This window comes from Muscardinus avellanarius (genome assembly GCF_963383645.1).
Source record: "Muscardinus avellanarius genome assembly, chromosome: 8".
NCBI classification, from domain to species: Eukaryota; Metazoa; Chordata; class Mammalia; order Rodentia; family Gliridae; genus Muscardinus; species Muscardinus avellanarius.
Genome location: NC_137794.1, coordinates 66,081,435 through 66,105,289, shown reverse-complemented (window position 1 = coordinate 66,105,289; position 23,855 = coordinate 66,081,435). Strand labels below are relative to the sequence as shown.

At 40.0% G+C, this 23,855-nt stretch overlaps 1 protein-coding gene across 2 annotated transcripts in view; it reads left to right on the top strand.

Moving 5' to 3' along the window:
- Window positions 1–529: 529 nt before the first annotated feature.
- Window positions 530–23,855, top strand: part of LAMA4 (laminin subunit alpha 4) — a gene marked incomplete at both ends in the record, with an annotated part of 149,919 nt that continues 126,593 nt past the window's right edge. The window contains one exon of one of the 2 annotated variants that reach the window (XM_080699815.1): window positions 530–810. In XM_080699815.1, coding sequence (XP_080555941.1) covers window positions 616–810 — 195 coding nt within the window. The remainder of the gene's footprint in view (window positions 811–23,855) is intronic. The other variant, XM_080699814.1, reaches the window with a different exon arrangement.

Here is a 23,855-nt window from a genome sequence, read left to right as displayed (position 1 = left end):
GCAAACTAGCTGGGGCCACATGAAAGATACATGTAAATATAGATAAAACCTCTGGGCACCTTGACTAAATAAATAAGAGATGCCATGTTGTGAGGAAGCCATTGCAAACGCTGAATATTCATCAGGATCCCTTCTGGGGGCTCCAAAATGCCAGGAGAGGGAAGGCGACCAGGAAAGGGCCGACCTTGGGATCTGAAAAGCCAACTTGGAGTGGGAGTGTCTGGAAGTGGAAGGTGAAAGGGAGTGGTAAGAATGAGTGGGAAGGAGGCCAGGGCAGCGCAGTCTGGAGCAGAGGAGGCGGCCAGGCGCTCGCTGGCCAGCTCACCCCAACCCGCTGCTTTGGGCTCCATTCATCTGGAGGTGCTTGAGCTAAAGCCTCCTCTGAGCGCCGGCGGGGGGGAGTGTGTGAGGGGGGAGGGAGGAGAGGAGAGGGAAAGAGAAACTCTCTCTTTCTCTCTTTTTTCTTACAAAGTTGCCGATTGGACAGCCGGGCGTCCCCACATCTGGGTACTGCAAACCCGGAGAAGGTAAAACACCCGACACCAGCGCGCCCCGGGGCACCGGCGGAGACCCACACACCGAGCCCGGGAGACCGGGCTGCACGTCCGCGGAGGGATGGCGTTGGGCTCAGCCTGGCGCTCGCTCCTGCCTCTCTGTCTTCTCTGGGGTGTCGCCTGCTCCGGCGCGGCGTCAGGGGACGACGGCGCCTTTCCTTTTGACATTGAAGGGAGTTCAGCGGTCGGCAGGCAGGACCCGCCGGAGACCAGCGAGCCCCTCGAGGCCCCGGGACGCCCGGCGCCTGCAGCCGAGGTAAGACGCCCCTGCCTCCGCCACCCTGCGGGCACCTGCGCTGCGGCGCCCTCCCTCCCCGCCTCTTTCCTTCACCCCTGCCTGGGGTGTTTCCCCGGGACCAGGTCAGTTGGGAAATGAAGTTTTACTTTGTGAGTGGGTCTTGGATGGAGTGAGTTACAGGTTGAGGCTTTGGAGTGAGCCGATTGCAACCAGTTAAGTGCATGCGTGTCTGTCCTGCCCTGAGTGGGTCCGTGAGACTCACCTGGGGCTGCCGCAGCTCACTGGGGGTTGTTTTGCTTTCTGTGTGTCCCACCGGGCATTTGGTTAAAGGTAGTTGCGTCACTGCTTTCAGGCTCCTCTTGCTGTTGGGACAGTGGGAACAATACTACTACTCTCAAATTAAACAGAAGGTCTTCTGCAACCCAGGACGATGATGGGTGGGCGAGGGTGATGGGCCAGGAAAGAAGTCATTAGGAACCGCGGAGCAGATACCTTAAATAGAAAGGAGCCCTTATAATCCAGAAGCAAGGCTCGACCAAGCCCATTCCCAAAGGGAAGATGTTCAAGATGTGCTATTGATCATTCGTTTACCCAAAGAGCTGCTGGTGAAACGTCTTCCAGTAGCTTTTAAGCTGAAAACACAGCCAAAACAAAGCATGGAAATTTGGTGAAAGAGGATGAATCCAGAGTGAGTGACTTGAGAGACCCCCTGAGCGCAGATGGACAGCAGCACTTTCAGGGCGTGGGAGATGCTGAAGAGGAGGAAAATGGAGTCACCTAAGTTCATGGGAAAGGAAAGAACAGTTGGCCTAAAATAACACCCACACCCACACACCCACACACATACACACACACTCGTGCACACACACATACATTCACGAACATGCACCTTATTGCTATGGTTTCAGCCACCATAAATGAAAAACAGATATGTTGCTACATACTCTTTCTACCACCACTGAAGGCTGGACTGTTGTAGTAACTCTACTGATTGTTAGTATAATTGTAATAATTCATTGCTAATTAACATATTAAATTTTTTAACTTAATGTAGTGGTTAACTATTGATTAAAAAGGCATAAAGATGGCCCTTCTTCAGAGTGAGCCCTACCCATGGACCCCCAAAAAGAGGAATGATAAGGCCAGAGTGTACTAATCTAACTCTGGTGTAAAATATAAACTCCCTGAGAGAGAGGGGGCATGAATTCTGGTCAGCTTCACCCCAGACGCTAGGGAGAGGCAAGACCAGGACACAGTTGGAGGGCATCCCTGCTCTGCAGTCTTGGAATTAGCCCTGGGGAAGTATTATCTCCACCTGTTTTCTCCAAGCATGGAAAGTCCCTAATGAAACGCTTGACTTAAGAATAGGATTGGCAGATAAAGTTTAACAGACTCAGTTAAATTTGAATTCCAGAGAAACTATGGATAAAGTTTGGGTCAAATCCCAAATATTGCAGAGGACATATATATATATACTAAAATTTTTTTATTGCTCATCTGAAATTCAAGTGTAAAGCCAGGTATGGTGGTGCAGGCTTGTAATCACAGCATTTGGGAGGCTGAATCAGGAGGATCCAGGTTCGCAGCCAGCCTCAGCTACTTAGTGAGGCCCTTTGCAACTCAGTGAGACCCTGTTTTAAAGTGAAGAATAAAAAATAGGGCTAGGGGTCTGGCTCAGAGGTAGAATGCTCCTGGGTTCCATCCCCAGTACTGTAAATAAATAAATAAATAAATAAATAAATAAATAAAATTCAGGTATAGCCAGGAATCTCATACTTTTGTTAAATCTAAAGAGACAAGCACACATAACTGCTTTTGTAACTCTCATTCCATAAAGAATCAATAAAGTGGGTTTTTTTAGGTATTAGGAAAACTTAAAATTAATAACGGGGTGGGTTGTAGTCCTGTGGTAGAACACTTGCCTAGCAGGCAGGAGACCCTGGGTTAGATCTCCAGCACCACAAAATAATAATGAAAATAATAATAATAACAGTAATAATAATAATAATAATAATAGTGATGATGATATTGAGACTCTGAGCAATTTCTTAATATTCATATGTTCAGTGAAATAATAAACGGGAAAGTAGCCTGGCAAAGTGTTTTAGATTATAGACCTTCAGACTATTGTCTAGGTTTAAAGTCTCAAAATTATAGTTGTTCAAATTTCAGATCAAGAAAATGAGGCTTAGAGAAATTACTGATGTGTTGTTTATACCTCATCCAGTTATTGTGATGAAGTTAGATAAAATCTAGAGACAATGCTTAGCACGGTGCCTGGGATCATATGAATGCTCTATACATGCCAAGGTCTGCTACTATTATAAAAGTATATGAAAGCCAGGCATGGTGGCACACACTTGAAATCCCAACATTTGGGGGGCAGAGACAGGAGGATCTCGGTTCAAGGGTAGCCTCAGCTACCTAGTGAGGCCTTTTGCAACTCAATAAGACCCTATTTCAAAATGAATAATAAAAAACAGGGCTGGAGGTGTAGCTTGGAGATTGAAAGCCCCTACATTCCATCCCCAGTACCTAAATAAATAAATAAATAAATAAATAAATAAATAAAAGTATATGAATAGTTCAATGAAAAGAAACTCCTATTTGGGAATATTACTCAGAACTTTATTTTTATAGTACTATTTTACTTAATATTATTCATTAATTTTGCTCTATGTTTGTCTTTATCCTTCCAATCAGAAAGAATGTCCCATAGTAAGTTAAACATGTAATTTTGCCAGAGTCTAATAAGTTCAAAATGCCAGTTGAGGGCTTTGGTTTAGGGAGACAGAAAAGAGATATTAGTCATTCCAGGAAGGTCAAAGGATATGGTGTAGAAAGGGTGGGATCGAAGTAAATATGTTCCCAGTGCATAGTTTCACATAATGCCTCTGGTCAGCCTGTGGTCCCAAGGCAATCCCTGCACCCCACCATTAGGTTTCCCATGCTCTTTACAGGCAGTAAGCAGACCTTAAACCAAATACATTCTGGAGACTTAATAACATGTCATGACCACTTTGCTGAATTAAATTGGAAGGATATATATATATATATATATATATATATATATATATATATGTATAGAGGGGGGGAGAGACGGGGGGAGGAAACGGGGGGAGGGGAGAAAACTTGGACACATTTTTCATGGGAGAGGCTCAAAATGCGGATGGGAGGGTATTCTAAAATTGCATTCATTTATTTGAGTTGGATTTATATGAATGGCTATTCCTCACATCTCCTTCAAAGGGAAGGAACAAAAATACTGAGGCAAGCAGGGAGGAGGGAGGTGCTTGGCAGGCAGCCTGCCCGAGGTCCCCCAGCTCCTCCGCAGCAGGGTTCTGTCCTCTCCACACCCCGGAGTTTGGCCCTTAGACTCTGGCACACTGTAGTTCTCACTGAGCCTGGGGACAAATGTATGAAAAAATGCACAAAATGAAAGGAAAGAAATGCTGGCTGACCAAGAAGGATGCCTCCTCCTTTTATGTAAAACAAGCCCAAGCTTCCCCCAGGATGGAAATAATCTGAGAAGAGGAGCACCCAGGTAATGCTGCACTGGTTGCAGGGAGGACTTTCCCACCCTCTGCTTCTTGACAAGCAATTTACTGAGTCCATTATTGCTAATTTATGGTGACAGCCATGATTTCCAGTAGATGGAGGTGAGAAAAGGAAAGAGAAAATAGTTTCAAAAAGGATATTCAGTATCCTTAGACTTCACATTTTTTGAAAATCTCTTTCATCACATGCACTGTAGCAAGTAGAACTAGACAAAATTCTTCTGACCAACACAGAAATGCAAAAGAACCAGAGGGGTGCAGGACTAGAGATGGGACCATCCCCTAGGGGAATATCAGCAGTGTCCTTGGGAAGAGTGAGATTCTTGTCTATCAGAAAAAGAAAAAATAGCCAGAGTTAAACAAAGTCAAGAACACTAGGTTAGAGGTTGACATTGTGTGGCTGGAAAGAAGCCACACAGGGACACTGAGGAATAAAGGAGGCAGAGACTGTTCTGGAAGGGCAGAGTGGGGAGCCCTGGGGCAGAGAGGCAGTGCTGGTTCTGATTTTGATAGTTAAGTGAGAAAATAAGGGAATTAACTGAAAACAGTGAGGTACTGCCCTCAGAGGGAAAATGGTACTTTATTTTCTAATAACTTGACTGGGTTTTGCTGTCATTGATATTGTTGCTCTGTGACGGCCATGTGCATGCATCCTAGACAAACTGACTTGCTTAAAAGCAGTACTATAGAGACTGATTCTGAGGGCTGTCCCTCTGAATTCCTTTTATTGTTGACAGGCGATCTCATGCCCCAACACATTGTTAGGCTCCCTGCCATTGAAGGATTGCAGAATGTTTATGAATAGACAGTTTATATCTCTTCGGCTATCTGCTGTGCTTTTTCTTATCTGGCCTCCTACTTTGAAAACCAGTCCCAAAGGACTACAGTAAGACCTGCAGTCACTAGCCTGGGACATTGTCCTGCACTGCTGTTCTAATAATCCAGTTAGGTAACTTGAACCCCTGCACACAGTCATTATTTCATTCACTTAATTATTTACACAAAAAGCAGATTTGGAGACTGACCACATAGACTAACAGAAGGGATGAGAAGTCTTATCCTTACCCTAAAGGGTAAGCAATCTAAGAGAGAAAAACATATAAATAGCTACTTTGTAAAACAGAATGAATTAATGCCTATAAGAATGGCTACAGGCAAGTACCACGGAGATAATGTGGTAAAAGTGCTTCTTCTGAGATAGACCAGCAGACCCCAATAACCTACTCACCAAACACAAAAAAGGTTTTAAGAAACTTATTTTAGAAGAGGTGATCTATAACGGTGTAGTGATGGTAGAGCCAGCGCTCACTGAGTACTAACCCCATGACAAGCACTTGTTCAAACGCCTTCTAAAATGAGCTATCTCTTTTTGCCTTCGTGACAAATCAGTGGACTGTAGAGTTATCATCGCCTTTTCCACACGTGGAAACAGAGACAGTGCAGATGCTCAGACTATCTGGTTAAGTGGTGTAGCTAGGAAGGGGTTTAAGAGAGCAGTTTTCTGTAGAGCAGACTCTACAGAAATACCTAGGAAGAGATGATTAAGTAAGTAGAAGTATCTGTGGGGATAACTTTAGTCAATGTTTGGGAACGTTTTAACATTAATAAATATAAAATGCCACTTAAAAACCGGTTGGGTGGTGCTTGCTAGAAGAGTAGAATTAAAGTGCATAAGCTGTTAAGACCACTGAAGACTTGCGATAACTCCCCTTCCTGACTACCCTGCTAACTTATTAAATTCTTATTTACTTATTTATTTTGCAATGTTAGGGCTCAATCCCAAGGCTTCACACATGCTAGGCAAGTGTTCTACCAATGAGCTACATTTTTATCCATAATTGTTTTTTAAAATTACTCATATAGTAAAGTGAGAACAAAAAGAAGAACACTTGTTGACTTCTACTATGTCCCATGAACCTATGCCTGTTATCTTACTTAATACTCAATAGTGAGAATTACACCCATTCTGCTGATGACTATATTGATGTTTGGAGATGGTAAGAACTTTGTCCAAATTTCAAATCCTGTTTTCTTTACCCAGCATAGGTCTCCCTGCTGGATTCCATTCTTTGTTTAACTATAGCATTGTCTTGTATCCCATTTTCTTTTGTAAGTATCTTCTGATATGTCCTCCACATGATGCCATGGTCTACATAAGAAGCTCTTGATTTAAATTAGTAGGTAAAAATCACCTATTTGCCAGGCATGGTGGTGCACGCTTGTAATCCCTGCGCTTGGGAGGCAGAGACAGGAGGATCGCGCAGGTTCTAAGCCAGCGGTGCTGGCTTAGGAGACCCTGTTTCCAAAAAATAAAATAGGTCTGGGAGTGTAGCCCAGAGGTAGAAGGGCTTTCAGGAACCCCAGTATCACCAAAAAAAAAAAAATCACCTATTTAATAGGTTAAAAAGCACTATCTACAGGCATATGTGGTGTATCTTATAAAGTCTATTATTAAAAAATCCAAAAAATAATATTATTCTCTATAGCTCCAGAGCTCTCTGATTTAACCAGAGGAAGTTTTTTGTTGTTGTTAGCATGATAAATACTTATAAATTTTACCATTGTAATCATTTTTTTGTTTGTTTTGGTGGAGCATTGTACCTCCAAGCTGCACCCCCAGCCCTATTTTTTTTAGTTGTTTTATTTTTTTTTTTTCTTTTTCTTTTTAAGACAGGGACTCACTGAGTTGCAAAGGTCCTCGTTAAGTAGCTGAGGCTGTCTGAGAACCACCAAAGTCCTCTGGCCTCTGCCTTCTGAATGCTGGGATTGCAAATGGGTGCCACCACACCTGGCTCATTGTAATCATTTTTAAATGTACTATTTAGCAGCACAAAGCACGTTCATATTGTCATTCATTCATCACCACCATCCATCTCTAGAGTTTTCCATCTTCCCAAACAGAAACCCATTAAATAATAAGTCCATATCAACCTTCCTCTCAGCCCCTATTAATCAATCACCCTTTTGCTTCTTGCCTTTATGATTTTGACTAGGTATTTAATACAAATAGAATCATACAGTATTTGTTCTTTTGTACCTGGCTTATTTCACTTAGGATAGTCTTGAAACTTCATCCATATTGTAACATGTTAGAATTTTATTTTTTAAGGCTAAATAATATTCTGCTGTATGTATATATGTGTATACATATATAACATGCAGATATATGTGTATATGCACATATATTTTATATTTTTTTATCTACTCATCCATCATTGGACATTTGGGTTGTTTCTACCTTTTGATTGTTGTAGCTATGAACATGGGTATATAAGTATCTGTTTGAGTCCTTGCTTTCAGTTCTTTCTTCTGTGTATATATCCAGAATATCCAGAAATGGAATTGTAGGATTCTATAGTACAAAGAAATTTTTGTAAACTCAGATTCTTATAGAGGCCAGGCAAAAAAAAAAAAAAAAAAAAAAAAAAAAAAATTTTTTTGAAGAGCCAGCTCAGTGAAAGAAAGACAGACATCCTGGATGACAGAAAAGATAAAGGGATGCCTCTCACAGAGCTACAGCCACCCCCAACACTGCCAGGTCCTCTGGGTTTGTGTTTATTTTTATTTTTTTCTCAAGAAGAGACAGAATCTATCTCAATTTTTTAAATATCTGTAGGCTAAGTATATCTGAAGTCCAGATTCAGCCTGAGGGGAATTTATTTGCAGTCTCTGCTTTACAATATTTGAAAATCATCTTTCATCAAAAGGAGAATGTGGGCTTCTGGCCAGACAGATGTGGTGTGAATCCAACTCCAGGACTTTCTAACTGCTTGACTTTGGGCAAATTAATTCATCTTTTAGAGGTTTTGTTTCTTCAATTGTAAAATAAATAGAAATGTATTTACCTTCCAAGATTGTTGGGAAATTTAAATAGTATATGCAAGCTACCTAAAACAAAGTTGACATTCAGTTCTAACTTTCCTCCTGTCCCTCCTTTCTGTCCCTCTTTTTTTCTACTCTCTGTTTCTATCTCTCCACAGGTTAAGCTATGTAGTATTTTGTTCAAAATACTTTATTATCTAAGTTTTTTTCTCATTTCATAAATTTGGTTACTTTCAACTTTTGCTTACAAATTTGCTGGTAATGCAACCCTAGAGGGAAAAAAAAAGAGTGCGATTTAGTTTTTATAGTCATGCTCTTTAATAATCTTTTAAACAGCCTTTCTACAGCAATAATATAGAAATGAATTGGGTTTTCTAAATCAGTGGAAAAGCTAAGCAAAAAACTCCAACACCTTTGATATGACAAAGACAATGATCTTTCTTTTTTCTTCATGAATTCTCAAATCTGATTTGTGTGGTTTTGTGAATAATGCCCTGAACACCCTCCTCTTTTATGGTTTCTCCTTGTTTTAGTAACCATATAAATATGAGGGCCAGCCAGAATTTGGAGAGATTTGACTGCTTAGAAACCATTAGAATCAGATTTCAAGTACATGCTTTGAATTCCAAAATTAAGCATACCATTATTTATTTTTAAAAAATAAGCAAATTTGCTAGTTCATTGAGATATAGGAACCATATCAAATATTTAAAGATCTCCTCCTGTACTTGCAAAAGAGCAGCATTCTCTTTTCAACTGTTTTTCTTTTTTGCTCCTGGTGTGGCAACGTTAAATTCTGGGAAATGGTTTACGAAAGGGAAGTTTAACCACAGATGTTTGTAATTCCAACTTAAGTTTCCCATCAGAGTCTTAATGCAATTCAGCTGCCAGCAGTTCCCTCTGAATCTGAGTCTTTTATCCTGAGAAATTTGGGGGAAACAACATTCCGAGACTGAATAGTAGTGGGAAAATTTCCATATTCAAGCCCAAACTTTCAGCATAAAGAAACACACACACACACACACACACACACACACACACACACACACACACACACACATTAATCTTTTAAAAAAACTAGAAGAAAAGTAGGTTGGATGCATATACTTAGAGTAATATGCAAAATGATTCTCTTCCTTGTCAAGACTTTCTTAGTTTTTATGTTGTGTTTTGGTGAAAGCTAAGGATCTTGTGTTTCCCAAAGTGGAATGAAGTATCTACATTTATGACTCCCTGAGAACTGGTAAGTTGGAGAAATCTGATAACATTAACAGCTGCATCAGTACAGGTCTGCTGTAGGCTAGAACAGTGACCCACAGGCACGCTGTGACTGAAAAGGCCCCCGAGCGTGCTGCAGACTTTGTGTATTAATATTTGTTTTGAAATTATGCCCTCCATTAGCTGGAGAGGCATGTTTGGTTAAAGAAAATCAAAGACTCCAGGGATCGACGATGTCTCCAGTAAAACTTGCCAGCAAGACGTGACTATTACATGGAATACTGCTGTCTGTGTACAAAGCCCATTACACCATGGGCATTGAACTGAACTGAGCAGCTCTATAAAGCCCAATGTTAGCCCAAAGAACTGCGTAACACAGACACCAGCAGGAGACAAGAGAAATGTCTAGAGACTCTGAGACCCTGGGATGCCAGGTCTCTAGAACCATCTAGAATCTGAAAAGAGAAAAATCAAAAACGTTGTGAGATGGAGACAGGAGATGGCAGGTTCAAGGACAGCCTCAGCAACTTAGCAAGTCTTTGTTTCAGATAAAAAAATAAGAAGGCCTGGGGGTGTAGCTCAGAGGTAGAATGCCCCTGGGTTCAATCCTCAGTACAAAAAAAAAAAAAAAAAAAGACTGAGGAATAGTCAAAAAGATAGCAAAAGCCTCTACCACAGCACAGAATTCAGCATAAAGGAGCTCTTGGACCTGAGAGTCGGTGGAGGATTATTATTGGATGCATGACTCTATAATACCTTGCAATCTCAGCATTTGGGAGGCTGAGATGAGAGGATCTGGGTTCACAGCCAGCCTCAGCTACTTAGTGAGGATCTCTGCAACTCAGTGAAACCCTGTTTCTAATTTAAAATAATAATAATTAATAATAATAACAATAATAATAATAGGGCTGGGAGTGTAGCTTGGAGGTAGAATGCCCCTGAGTTCAATCCCCAGTAACACACACACACACACACACACACACACACACACACACACACAGCAAACATCCTTTTCTACGCTTGTGATTACAGCCCAGTTCTACAGCACAAGTTCCAGGTCTAGGACTTCAAATGGCAGCAAGGCTGTTCCCACAGCAGGTTTGTCTGCAGTGTCTTTCAGGCTTCAGGTTATGTGCTATCCTTTAATGAACAATGATACAATCCACAAGCCGAGATGCCCTATGTGTTCCCCCTCTTCCTGCTAATCTGCCATGAATCCTGGAAGCTGCAGGCTGTTCTTTCTCAATCCCCAGGTCACAGGCAGGGTGCTGTATGCTTGCTGTTTGAAGTCTAAACAGAGTCTGAATGTCTGCACATAGGTCGCTGTTTCATTGTAGCGCTCATTTCATTTTGTTCCCTGGATACTGTTGTCTGTCATGATCAAGACTGATAGACACCCAGAACTCCACTTATAAGAGACAAGCCTTAGAGCCTCTACCACAGCACAGAATTCAGCATAAAGCAGCTCTGCTTGAGGGCATCTGGGACCTGAGTCAGTGGAGGGTTATTATTGGACGCATGACTCTACTATACCTTGAGCCATGAAATCAAGGGAATCACAGAATGTTAGATCTAGAAAGAAAGTTTAGAGATTCAGTCAGTTCATTTTGCAGGTGAAGAAACTGAGCTGGGTGGAGAGGGGAGGGTGTGAAGCTCGGCAACTGTAGGACAAGGGACTGTCTTCTCCCGTTTGCCTTAGAGGCTTCCCAGTGGTTTTAATGGATTTAATCATCTTAGAGGTCATTACATGGATTTACCTTGATATCTTTCAAAGAAAAAAAAATTGTTTACTTCTACTTTTCCATTGTTTATTTTACTCTCTTTTTTATCTTGACCTTAAATTGTCTCTAGTACATTATCATGGATTTGACTGGAGCTGAACACTGAATTTGGAACTTATTATTCTGGTTGTTGGCTCCATCACTGATTGACAGACCACCACTACAGATGCAGAACCCTGTCAAGTTCCTTCAGCTTCAGTGGCACAATGTTTCTTTAATAAAGAAGAAGGAGGGCAGAGCATGATGATTCACACCTATATCCAGTGGTTGGGAGGCTGAGACAGGAGGATCGCAGATTCAAAGCCAGTCTCATCAATTTAGCAAGGCTTTCAGCAACTTAGCAAGACCTTTCTTCCAAATAAAAAATAAGATAGGGCTGGGAGTGTAGCTCAGAGGTTAATACCCAGCACAACAAAAAATAAATAATATAAAAGGGAAAAAAAAAAAAAAGGAGGACGAGGAAGGGGAAAAGAAAAAGGAAAGGTTATTTCAAGCAACACAATTTTAACAAGTAGATTAAAATGTACACCAGATAACAGGAAACAGGACTAAGGAATAGAATAACACAGTCATAAATGTCATCTTAGATAGAATCCCAGCGTTTTCAAGTCCAGAGCCTGAGGGAAGCACAGGAAAGTGGCAGAGTGTCCAGAGGGAAGGCTGTGTTTTCACTCAGTAGGAAAGAAAGGGCAAATCAGACTATCAACCTTTATAACCAATGAGTAAGCTGGGCACGGTGGTGCATGCTTGTAATCCCAGAATTTGGGAGGCTGAGACAGGAGGACCATGGTTCGAGGACAGCTCAGCTACTACTTAGTGAGGCCCTTTGCAACTCAGTGAGACCCTGTTTCAAAATAAAGTATAAAAAATAGGGCTGGGGATGTTGCTCAGAGGTAGAAAGCCCCTGAGTTCCATCCCCAAAATAAAGGATAAAAAATAGGGCTGGGGATGTTGCTCAGAGGTAGAAAGCCCCTGAGTTCCATCCCCAGTACTGCAAAAAAGATTAAAATTTAAAATTTAAAAATAGGGCTAAGGGTATAGCTTGGAGATAGAATGTCCCTGGGTTCCATCCCCAATACCAAAAAAAAAAAAAAAAAAAAAAAACTAATGAGTGAAATCACCACTTAAACACCATGCAGGTATCCACTGGGTCTCAATAACACCATAAATAAATTGAAAAGCTTGCTATAGACTGGGAAGAACAGAACATTTGGAAACAAATATATTCAAGAAACTTTCTTCAAGTTAGTGAACTTACCCTGTATGCATGAATATCCTGATTATTACTGGTTATGGGGAAGTGAGATCTACAAGGTTTATACTCAAAGTGTAGTCCAAAATCAGCCACAACAGTATCACCTGAGCCTGTGTTAGGGAATGCAGAGCATTGGGTTCCACCCAGAACCAGAATCTGAATGTTCAACGTAGCCTGGGCTGCTTGTAAGCACATTAAAACTAAGAAACACTCAGCTCTAAAATGCAGCTGGTCTTGAATTTTGAATAGACTTAGAGAAAATTCTGAATCCAGAATTGGAAGCTTTTTGATATAAAGAGGAGATCAAAAATATTATACCAAATCTTGTCTGAGTGAAGCTCATAGGCTCACACAGTACTAGACCTTAGCCCCAAAAGATGTGCTTTAGAATAAAATTTAAAAATTAATTTAAAGAAAAACTAGGTGTAAAGTATAGCTCTGCTTGGAGAGGAGGAACCTGGAGGAGCTGAGAAGGTAATAACACTTCCTGAAGCCACAGCCACATGTAATGGGTGCTCAGAAAGTGTGTTCTGAGAAAAGACATGAAATGATGTGGAAGTTTCCCTGCTCCCTCCTAACCCTCCCTGACCGCTGTAACCCACACTGATGTGGGACTGCTGGGGATTCAGTCCTCGAGGGAAAGGGCGGGGAGGCAGGGAAAGAATTGACTTGTGCTCAAAAAATAGGGTGTGGCCCAAACTCTTTAGGAAATAGTGGAATTGTGATGTTTTTCTTGGAAACAAGGGAGTCATCCTGAGTCAGGATAATGAGTCTCCCTGGAGTGAGGGGTGTTATCCATGTCCTGGACTAGAAAGATAATGTCAAAGATACAGAATAGTTCCATGCTGTGAAAAGTGCCAAGGCTAAGCCCTCCAGTGATTGCTTTTCTAAAGGGATTGAGATATGTAGGAAAGTACGTGTGAGTCAGGCTGTGTGTTTCCTTCTGCAGGGAGCACAGTCCCATTCTTCCTGCAGACCCCAGGTCTCCTTGATGCAGCCATAGCCTTGAGAGGCTACTATCTGTCGATGGCCTTAATGGACAGTATGCTTTACCCCAACACAGACAGCTAACTGGGTGATTTCTAAGATCATTTTAGTTTTAATTATTATGTTATGTGTGTCTGTGTGTGGAACCAGAGATTAAACGTAGAGGCATTCTAATTCTAAGCTGTATCCCAAACTTTTTTTTTTTACTTTTTGTTTGAAATAGGGTTTTTCTAGGTTGCTGAGAGTTTCACTAAGTTGCTGAGGCTGGCCTCAGACCTGCAATCCTCCTGTCTCAGTCTCTCAAGTACTGGGATTACAGCCACATGCCACCACGCCCAGCTAGTTTTAATTATTAAACACCTGATTAGCACTTGCCATGCTCTGATACAGTTCTAAGTACATTATGTATACTAGCAATTTATTTGATCCTCATAACAACCTTATAAGAAAATCATTGATATTAGACCTATTTTATAGACAAAAAATGAGTCATATAGCAGTTTATTTACATGGAGCTCATTGAAATGTGGCTTCAAGCTCTTTACCTCCTCGTTATAATATCCTTTGGCATCTGTTTCTAAATCCCAACAGTTCAGTTTGCACAAGTCCCCAGTAGCATCAAGGAATACTACAGCGCTCTTCACAATTGATGGATCTATAAATAATATTTGAATGTTTATTCAATTACTCACTAGTGAATAACATTAGTATGTTTAGGTTTTGACTTCTTTTTTTAGTTATAGAGCTATGGAGTTAACTAAATCTATCATCTCTGCCTCAGTGGAAAGTTTTTCCCTCAGACATAGGAGCAGTACAAGCTGACATCATTTCTGAATGTGTCCATGTTCATTCATCTCCAGCTTTTCCCAAGGTTCACTGTACAGTGGACCTGAGCCCATTTTGTGGACCTCCACCATAACTTGAAAAGGACGAGGCTCTTTGTAACTCAGTGAGACCCGGTTTCAAAATAAAGAATTAAAAAATAGGGCTGAGGGTGTCGCTCGAGGTAGAATGCCCCTGGATTCCATCCCCAGTACTGAAAAAAAAAAAAAAGAAAAGAAAAGAAAAGAAAAGAAGGAAGGAAGGAAGGAAGGAAGGAAGGAAGGAAGGAAGGAAGGAAGGAAGGAAGGAAGGAGTGAGTTTACCTTTGATTATCTTTCCCTACAAATGCTAATTGGCAAAGAAAGCAAGTTTAACAACAGAAAGGATTGAAGTCAGACCTAAGAGAAACATGAACCATTAACTCCTTTCTTGAACTTGTCAAATGCTGTTTAGAACAAGACGTCTGAAATAGGTGAGCCATTCATTCAGCATGTAGGAGTAAGAGCCTGGTGTTAAACGGTGTCCTGCAAGGTACCAGTGATTCTGTCTGGGACAGATCAGGTGGTCTCTGCCCTCCTGGACTGGAAGAGTGGCTGTGGTTGTAGTCGCCTGTGAAGTCCATTGTCACCTGGGAAGAATGCATGACCCAGACTTATGCCCAAGGATATCTTTACTATTTCTCTTCCTCCTCTAGCCTCATGGTTGCAATATTTTACCAACTATATTAGTCTTCTAAGGCTACCATAACAAAACAAAAAACAAAAAACAAAAAAAAAACTCCATATTGCAGGGCTCAAAACAGGAAGAAATTTTTTTTAACTGTTCTGGAGGCTGAGAGTCCAAGATGGAGATGCTGCCAGGGATGGCTAGTGAGGGCTCTTTCTGGGCTGATAAGTGGCAACCTTCTCACTAGGGCTTCCTGTGGCCTTCTGTGCAACTGCAAAGAGACAGAGATAGAGAGACAGAGATAAAGATAAGAGAGAGAGAAGACAGAGAGAAAAAAATTAATATATATAGAGAGGGAGGTAGAGATCAGTCTCTGGTACATCTTCCTCTTCATAAACCACCAGTTCTGTGGGATTAAGGGCCTACCCATATGATTTCATTTAACCTTTACTACTTCCTTATGGGATTTTTTTTATCCCCAAATGAAGTAACATTAGATATTAGAGCTTCAACATGAATGTTGAGAGGATACAACCCATAACATCTACCAAGTGAAATGTCAAGCAATATATCATTTTTAATAAGGCAAAGTAATGGCAAAGTAATTTATAACAGTAAAAGGAGCTTCATATAAAATAAAGTTATTGGAGCCTATTGTAGTGATGCATGCCTGTAATCCTAGTATTTGGAAGGCTGAGACAGGAGAATCACATGCTAGAGGCCAAAGTGGAATAACTTAGCAAGACCCTGTTTCAAATTCTCATTCTCCCTCTCTCTCTCTCTCTCTCTCTCTCTCTCTCTCTCTCTCTCTCTCTCTCACACACACACACACACACACATGTCATTACTCTGTTTTAACCTTAGTAAAAAATAAAATTTAGCATTTCATATTATTTTAACATATTTTATAGATCTGTCACAATCAATTTAATCAGATATTTTGGAATATGGAAAATAGCATTCAGGCCTTGTATTTCCACTTCCTATTCCCTAGGTGTTCAGAGACCTAGGGAATAGGAAGATATATTGATCAGCATTTATATTTTCATTCTCTTATTTAACAAAAAGCACTTGCTGCCTCAACAAAAGTATTTACTACCTACAAAGATGAATAAACAAGTACACTGATAATATGAGGCAACTATATTGTTATAAAAATTCTGAGAGAGCCTACAACGAATTTCTGGCCGGAAGTTCCAAGGTGACTTCATGAAGCAGGTGGTTTCTGAGGTTGGTCTTTAAAACTGAGGAGGAAAATGTGCATTGATGGAACTCAAGGAGCAAAAACAAAGACTCAGGGTTTTTTCGAGAAAAGCAAATAGTCCCAGTTGGTTGGACTAGATGACAGGGAGCCTGGAATCAAGGTAACCTATGTTATGCACTGGTAACAGTGCAGCAGGGAATAAGAAGGGGTTGATTTGTATGGTGGCCAAGTTCTGAGAAAGAGATAAAGGTGCTAAGATCATTACCCAGGTTCTATCAAGATAGCTTGTCATAGGCATGGAGAGAAAGGATAAGGGAGAATTCAGACAGCTGCGGGTGTTTATAGAAATGTATTAAATCACGGGGAATGTATATATGCATGGACCTTTTAACATAAGACCTACTAAATCGGTGAATTTCAAGCTAAGGCAACATGGGAATGCTTCCAACCCAACTTGCGTTGAGGGAAGCTGAGCAGCAGATGGTTGGGGCCCAAACTCCTTCAACCAGAGAATATTCTTTTTTAACTATGTTATATATGAATTTTACATAGAATTTCACTGTTTTTTTTAAAGGTTTCTCTGCTCTAAAATGTTTACAAACCACCACACTAGGACCTCCCAAGTAGATATTCTAAATCATGATAAGCCTCCAAAATGTTTTTCCAAATCTTATTCAAATTGGGTCTCAATTTCCCACATTTGCATTACCCACATCTGCCCCTGGCCAGTGCATGTGGCCGGCTGCACAAAATAGCTGATGCTCTAGGCACTTCGATAACAGCTCCAAATATGAGCTAGAAGTTTTCAAACAATTGGTACTCTCCTGAGAGATATTTTTATGCTTCCTGTTCCTTGTCTGATGATATTTTTGGCACTTCCTAGGAAATTAGGAAATTCCACTTTGTTTCAGTTATTACCTGGGAGTGCTAGGGAAAACAACAGAATTTTTGGAGAAGAGGATCTGGTGGCAGTGAGTAAATTGATAAGCTGCTCTCTGATGATCCTGCTAGGAATGGCCAGATGTTTATTCAGTTTTTATTTTCCTATGCCAATTATACCATCACAGTAAGTATGATCTTATCTTAAATATAAGCTACATTTTAATATAAACCAGTACAACTTGCCCAGATTAAAAAGATAGCTCTCAGGCTTGCTATCCCCAGTCTCCACACAGTACTACATGCCACCTGTGCTCCAAAAGTCATTACCAGGATCTCCAAAGGCCAAAATGCTTTCACTATAAATGTTATAACAATGAAATCAAGAAAAAAACTATAGTTTTCATTTAAATGAAAATAAATAATATCCTTAATATTTCACAGTGTCATGAGTGCAAGCTATAACTTTTTAAAATTTGCATTATAATATATATTTATATAGAGAACTAAGCTTTTCATGCATAGGAAAGCTTTCTCTCTCTCTTTTAACCCATAACATGGCAAGTTAAGTGTTTAAAAATCTATTGATTTTGGACAAATGTTATTTACAGCTGCCAAATATTGAAATTTCCAATGACTACTGTTAGGGGTTGGATATAAAATGTCTCAAAAAAAAAAAGCTGTGTTAGATGCAGATATGTTCTGAGCTTCAATAATTGAGTCAGGGCTCTAAATGAATTAATAATCTGAGTGAATTTACTAAGTATTAAGGCTAGGCAGGTAAAATGTGGCTGGAAGGGTAAGTAATGGGGAGCATGGATTTGGGACCATCTGTGTCCCTGGTCTTTGGCGCTCTCTGCTTCTGCTGTCCTGAGCAGTTTCCCGCCCATGCCCTGCCACCATAGTGTTTCCGCCTTGGAGCCAGCTAACCAGGGAGTAAACCTCTGAAACCACAAGCCAAATAAACCTTTCTCCTATAAATTATTTTTGCCATGAATTTTTTTTTTTGCCATGTATTTTATTCACAGGGACAAAAAAGCTAACTAGTACTACTACCAACTCAGTCAAAATATACCATCCACACTTGAAAGCTGTCATGGGGCTTAAAAAGTATTTTCTTTGTATTCCCACTTTAATTTTCACAACCATCTTACAAGCCAGACAGACCAGCGATTATTGGTCTAATTTCTGAAAGCATGGACACATGAGGCCATTAATCCAGCCTTCTAGCATGTCACCTCATTGAGCCAGCAGGAAGTTTCATAGAATTCTAGACAGCTAAGAGAGGAAGAGCCTCATGGAAGAGGAAGAAACTAGGGCCAGAATTTGAGTCACTTCCCCACAGTCCCACAGGGGTTTCTAGAATTGGAACCACAACCACGTTGTCTGGCTTTTGGGAAAGTCCTCTGCCATACTGCATCCCAGAGCAGTGACGCAATCATAGGAACAAACAGTGGGGGTGAGGCACATCTGGAGATCTGTGTTGGAAATTACAGGAGCACTGTCAGACAATAGCAAAACCATGTTTCCCTTATTGCTACAGCTTTGAGGACACCTGTGTCTCAGAACTAGGGATTTTAATTGCTAAAAGAGTAAATGCTCTCTTGACCTTGGGTCATTACATTTATCTCAGTTTTGAATTTCATTTCTAATCACATCATCCATCTCTTTTCTCTCATTTTAGGAATTTTTGCCTCATCTGGCTATCAACCCCTTAGACAATGCTCTCTACACCGATACTTAGAAAATGAGCCTTCAAGATCAGTAAGACTTCAGAATTTCTAGCTGGAGTTTTCTGATAAAGATAAACAGCATTTCCTTGATCTTAAAAGGAAGAAAGACCTATTTCAAAAATGAACAATAACCCTTCTGTTTCAAAACAATCGAAGAACTAAGTTTGAAAATTTCCAGACCATATCATATCTGGTATTCCCCCTGAACCCAGCCATCAGTCAAGTTTCCACATGACTTTAAGAAACTTCCCAAAATGTAGCAAAACTATTGAAACATGAGAAATTAATGAAGAAAAAGAAATGTGTGGTAGCGCCGAAGTCATTGGCTTTGGCACTTATACCCAACTATGGCCTTCTCTATCTCCTTTATTACATCCTCAGCATTTCCATGTTTATCTGGAGAGATTTTTCACTGTTCTTTTTTGTTTGTTTGTTTGTTTTCTTTCTTTCTTTGGGAGGAAGGGATACTCGGGATTGAACCAAGGGTTATTCTACCTGCAACTTATACTTCTATACTTTTAAATTTTTTTTAAATTTTGATAGAGTTTCATTAAGTTTCTGAGTGTCTCACTAAAGTTGCTGAGTATGGTCTTGAACCTGAAATCTTACTGTCTCTGCCTTCTAAGTACTGGAATTACAAATGTGTGCCACCATGCCTGGCTTCCATTGTTAATTAAGACAGGTCACACCCTAGTCTTGTAATGGCAAGGAAATATATGATACTTGTTTCTCAGTAGAAAATTTTCCAGTTCAAAGCAGAATTACAAAACTCTATGATATAATCCAGGCACTTTGCCTATGAACAGCACTTACTCGGATGTTCCTAGTACCTAATAGAGAATCAAAAATATAGGGAATTTCAGGAAGCTGGAGTAGCACCCACACGGTCAGCAAAATAGAAAGGGATTTGGGAGGCAGGATATCTCTAACCTGCTGCCCACTTCATTGATTGTTTTCAATATGGTACTATTGTCAAACCTTGTCCTTTCCCCAGTCTTTGATGTGAGGAGAATCAGTACAGTGAAGGTAATACAGTATTGAAGGTGATACTAATATCATGTTGAGGTCAGGGTAATCATCTTTACAAGGGAAGGATAATGTTCTGTGTAAGGTGCTTAAAACCTCTGGGCTTTATAAAAGGGCTGGGCTCTCCCTAATATTATAAAGTGTGTGTGGACATTTTGGCAGATAAAACACATTTTTCCTGTGCTTGTGTTCTTGGACATGAAGTATATATCAAAATGTTCAGTGGAAATAAACATTTTGGTTGTGGGGTTTTTTTTTTCTTTTTATCAGTAGAACATCTTTTTGTCTCTTCTTTCATCTGAGTATTTTGAAAGCTAAATGTTAGGCTCAATTTTTGGTTATAAGACATTATATCTTCATCTCAGATTATCTAAAGTATTTGACTTCTGTTTGATCACAATCTCCTTTTTCATTAACTGCTTGCATAGGATCAAAGTCATCTAGAAAATTTTTCCTCAAAGTCATGAGTCAGCATGGATTTTCTTTATATTTAATTCAAATCATCTGAGAAATATATAAATTTCCAGAAAGAAAAAAAATCTGGAAGTATAGTCAAAGCTTTAAATGCAACCAATTATTTCCTCTACTTCAGCTACTTAGAGACTGGGCTATTGACAGCAAAATACTAAAAACCAAGGGTACTTAGCTCTTACACTACTTCTTGATAGCCTCTAAGTTAATTAAATCAATTTTGCAGTGCTCAGAAATCCCCCAAACTAAGTATTTTCTCCATTTTCTTGCTTGCCTCAGGTGGGTTAAAATTCATTAGATAACAAAATGAACAAAGATAAAATTAAAATGTTCTTCTTTTGCAGTTGAACGGCATTGTTCCTATTATGAATTATAATTTGAAAATTATTGTAACCTCCAAAAGTTCTCTCATTTCACATTTATAGTAGCTTGTGGGATCCTGGGGGCCACAAAGATGTAACATGGCTTTCATATATGCCTAACACTTATCTCAGAGATTAGTGTATGACTCTAATATTATCTACAATGTATTAAGAAAGACTTTGTGAGTATACTATAAGCCAATAAACTGCTAAAGATGTCACACAAGTGTAATTGCTAGTGTTAAACTAATCCTTCCCCCCCAAAAAAAATTCCAGCAAGCAGACAAAAGCAAATATGCGCACTATCTATATTGAAATAGATTACCAGAATTGAAACATCCCTGCTTGGAGGAATGAAACAACAGTCAGAATGTAAGTCTGAGCCTCTCTATCTTGTGGGGAGTAACTGAAAACTGTCCTATAATTTTCAACCTGTCAGCTTCAGTTTTTTTCCTTCCAGAAAACCCTATACAAGTACTATCTCCTCCCCTTTTTAAGTTTTTTTTTTTTTAATTGGTGCATTTTAGTCATACATCTTAATTATCTCCTCCCTTTTGACTTCTGCCTCAAAAGCAATCTCTCCCTCCTCTTCGATCTCTTGGCATTTCTCTGTGCCTCTCAATATATTATGATTCTTACCACTTTTCTCTGTTATAAATGGCAAGCAAACCTTAAATGCCTCTAATGATCTATTGGAGGCCAGTAGGTGCATGATTCATCCCCCAAGTTCCCTCAGTTTATTTCTAAAAACACTCACTTTTGCATTCTGTGGTTGTTGAATGACTGCCTTAAACTGAGCCCTAAGCTGGGCCCTAAGTAAACAGTAGAACATGAAACAGAAATATGACCTGAATAAGTGACCATACTGAATACCAGGAGCCCAAACAGTGCCTAGTATTCCTGTCTGTGGCACATACACATTCTGATAGAATTCTGTTGTATAATTCTGGGGAAGAAGTCAGCATTTAGCCTGATAGCAACAGTGAATCAGTCCCTAAACTGCTCGTTCCAGGAGCCCCATGCTGCAGGCGAGAGAATGCCTTTTAAGCTAAAAGCTTTGTCTTTCCAGCTGTATATGGAAAAATTGACTATGCACTTTCATGGAGAAGGTCTAGCTAAGAAATGTTTATATTGGAACAAGCCCCATCTCTAAATCTGGGCTTGTTACTGAATGGTATTTTGTTTCCTTGGATCAGGGAAGGGGTCTGGAAACATCTGTAACTAAAGTATTGTTTTAAAATCAGCACAATTTCCCCCCCTCAAGTGACAGATAGCAGAATTGCTTTAAATCAAACACTCTTCACTTTCCCCATTCACTTCCTCTCATAAACGGGTATTATCTTGTTGTCGTGGGGACAGCAGTGCATGGGCTGGATCTGCAGCACTCTGAGCATTGCCCTCTCCTTTGCTCTTCTCATTACTGTTTGTGTATCTTAGCTTCACTTCCGTGAACACGGTATCACAGAATAACCGTCTGGATCACAGCCGTTATTTGGAGGCAAAATTTCTGAGTTACAGACAGATGATAGATTTTGCAAAGTGATTCTGAAAGTAGCCTCCAGAATTTTCACTAAAATTGGTTGTGCTAGAGATGGAATCCGGGGCCATCCTTTCTCTGAGCTATACCCTCAGCCCTATATTACTATTTTTATTATTTTAAAACAGGGTCTAAGTTTCTGAGGACCTCAATAGGTTGCTGAGGCTGACCTCAAACCTGTAATCCTTCTGTCTCAGCCTCCCAAGTACTGAGATTATGGGCATGTGCCAACATGCCTAACAAAAATGTGCTTTTTATTAGTGGAAGAAACAGACTGTAAAGGAAATAATGTAGACTCCTCATTAAAGGCACCATCTCTTGTTAGAAGCTGGTAGTATGACATCCAGCTGTGTCCCTGACACTTCCCTTTTCCTGTTGAGGGAACAGGATTTTATTTAAAGTTGAGGTCCATTTCAACTAATAGATTGCTTATGCCATTGGCATAGTGCCATTATTTATGTCATTGACAAATGAAATCTTGGAATTTTGAACAGATGTTTAAATTTTTAAATTTTAAATGCCATTTTACAAAAATTTCAAAATGAAATCTTTAGGCAGGGAAGTTGGGGAGAGAAATCATACTTTCAAATAACATGAAAAGATGAGAATTCTGTGCAAATTTTAATACCATTTGCATCCTAATAATAACAGATGTCATTTATGAACCATTCAGTATATGGTGGTTAAATTTTTATGATTAAAGATTTATCACTTGTTGGGAAAGGTTTCATTTTTATGAACTTTTCAAATTAGGAGGTAATGTCCAGGATGGCAATGAATCTTTCTTGCTTTTTGCATTTGGTGCTTGGTATATTAATTTATTTATGAACTGTTTGAAAATGGTCTTGTCAACAGAGGCTCTGAACAGCTGATCCCTCTAAAATTCTCAGATCTTGGTCTGAAAATCCATTCTATTATTCCAAGCTTTTATAAGATGCTTGTCACAGAGCAGACATGTAAATTATTTTTTAAACTAATTCTACTGACCATCTTTTACAAAAACGAACACTTGGGGTAGAATCTCATGGCCATGTATCATATAGCATCTGTCCATCACTGGCAGAGCAGAGGTCCAACACACAATTCTAAGTTTGGAACCTATCACAAACCCTTTGCAAGATCTAGCTTCCCCTACTGTTGAAGAAGAAAGGTGTTAGTTTGATGGCTCAGTCAAAACTTCAGTGATGGTATTTTATTAGTACAGTTTATGGGCCATAGCTTTCCTGTTAGGTGCAGCCAGATACATGTCAAGCGGCTGTATATTTTGCCTGACCAGAAATCTGCTCCTGATTCATGAGGGGAAACACCTGCACACATGCTGGTATATATTACACAAAGGGCATCCTTTCCCAGGGCCTATTGTCAGATCCCCCAACAGGAACAAGAGAAGTGTCAGGGACACAGCTGGATGTCAGACAACCAGCTTCCACCAAGAGATGAATGCCTCTGATAAGGAGTCTCCATTACTTGCTTCACTGTTTCTCTCTGCACTACATAAAAACTGTTAAAAACTATAACACCAGCTATAAATTACTATGTAAGAACATTTGCCATATGCCAAGCTAAGCAACTATAGAAGGCTGATGAACCTTGCCTCCTATCCAGTGTCAGCCATAGAGCAAACCTGAGTTTGCTTAAGAGTGTTTTCCCCATTCCCACCAGCCCTTCACCCCCTCCAGGATGCCTGTTAAGACGCTTTGGTGATGGTAGCAGCACTTCCCTATAAAGTAAGGGAGTTGTAGC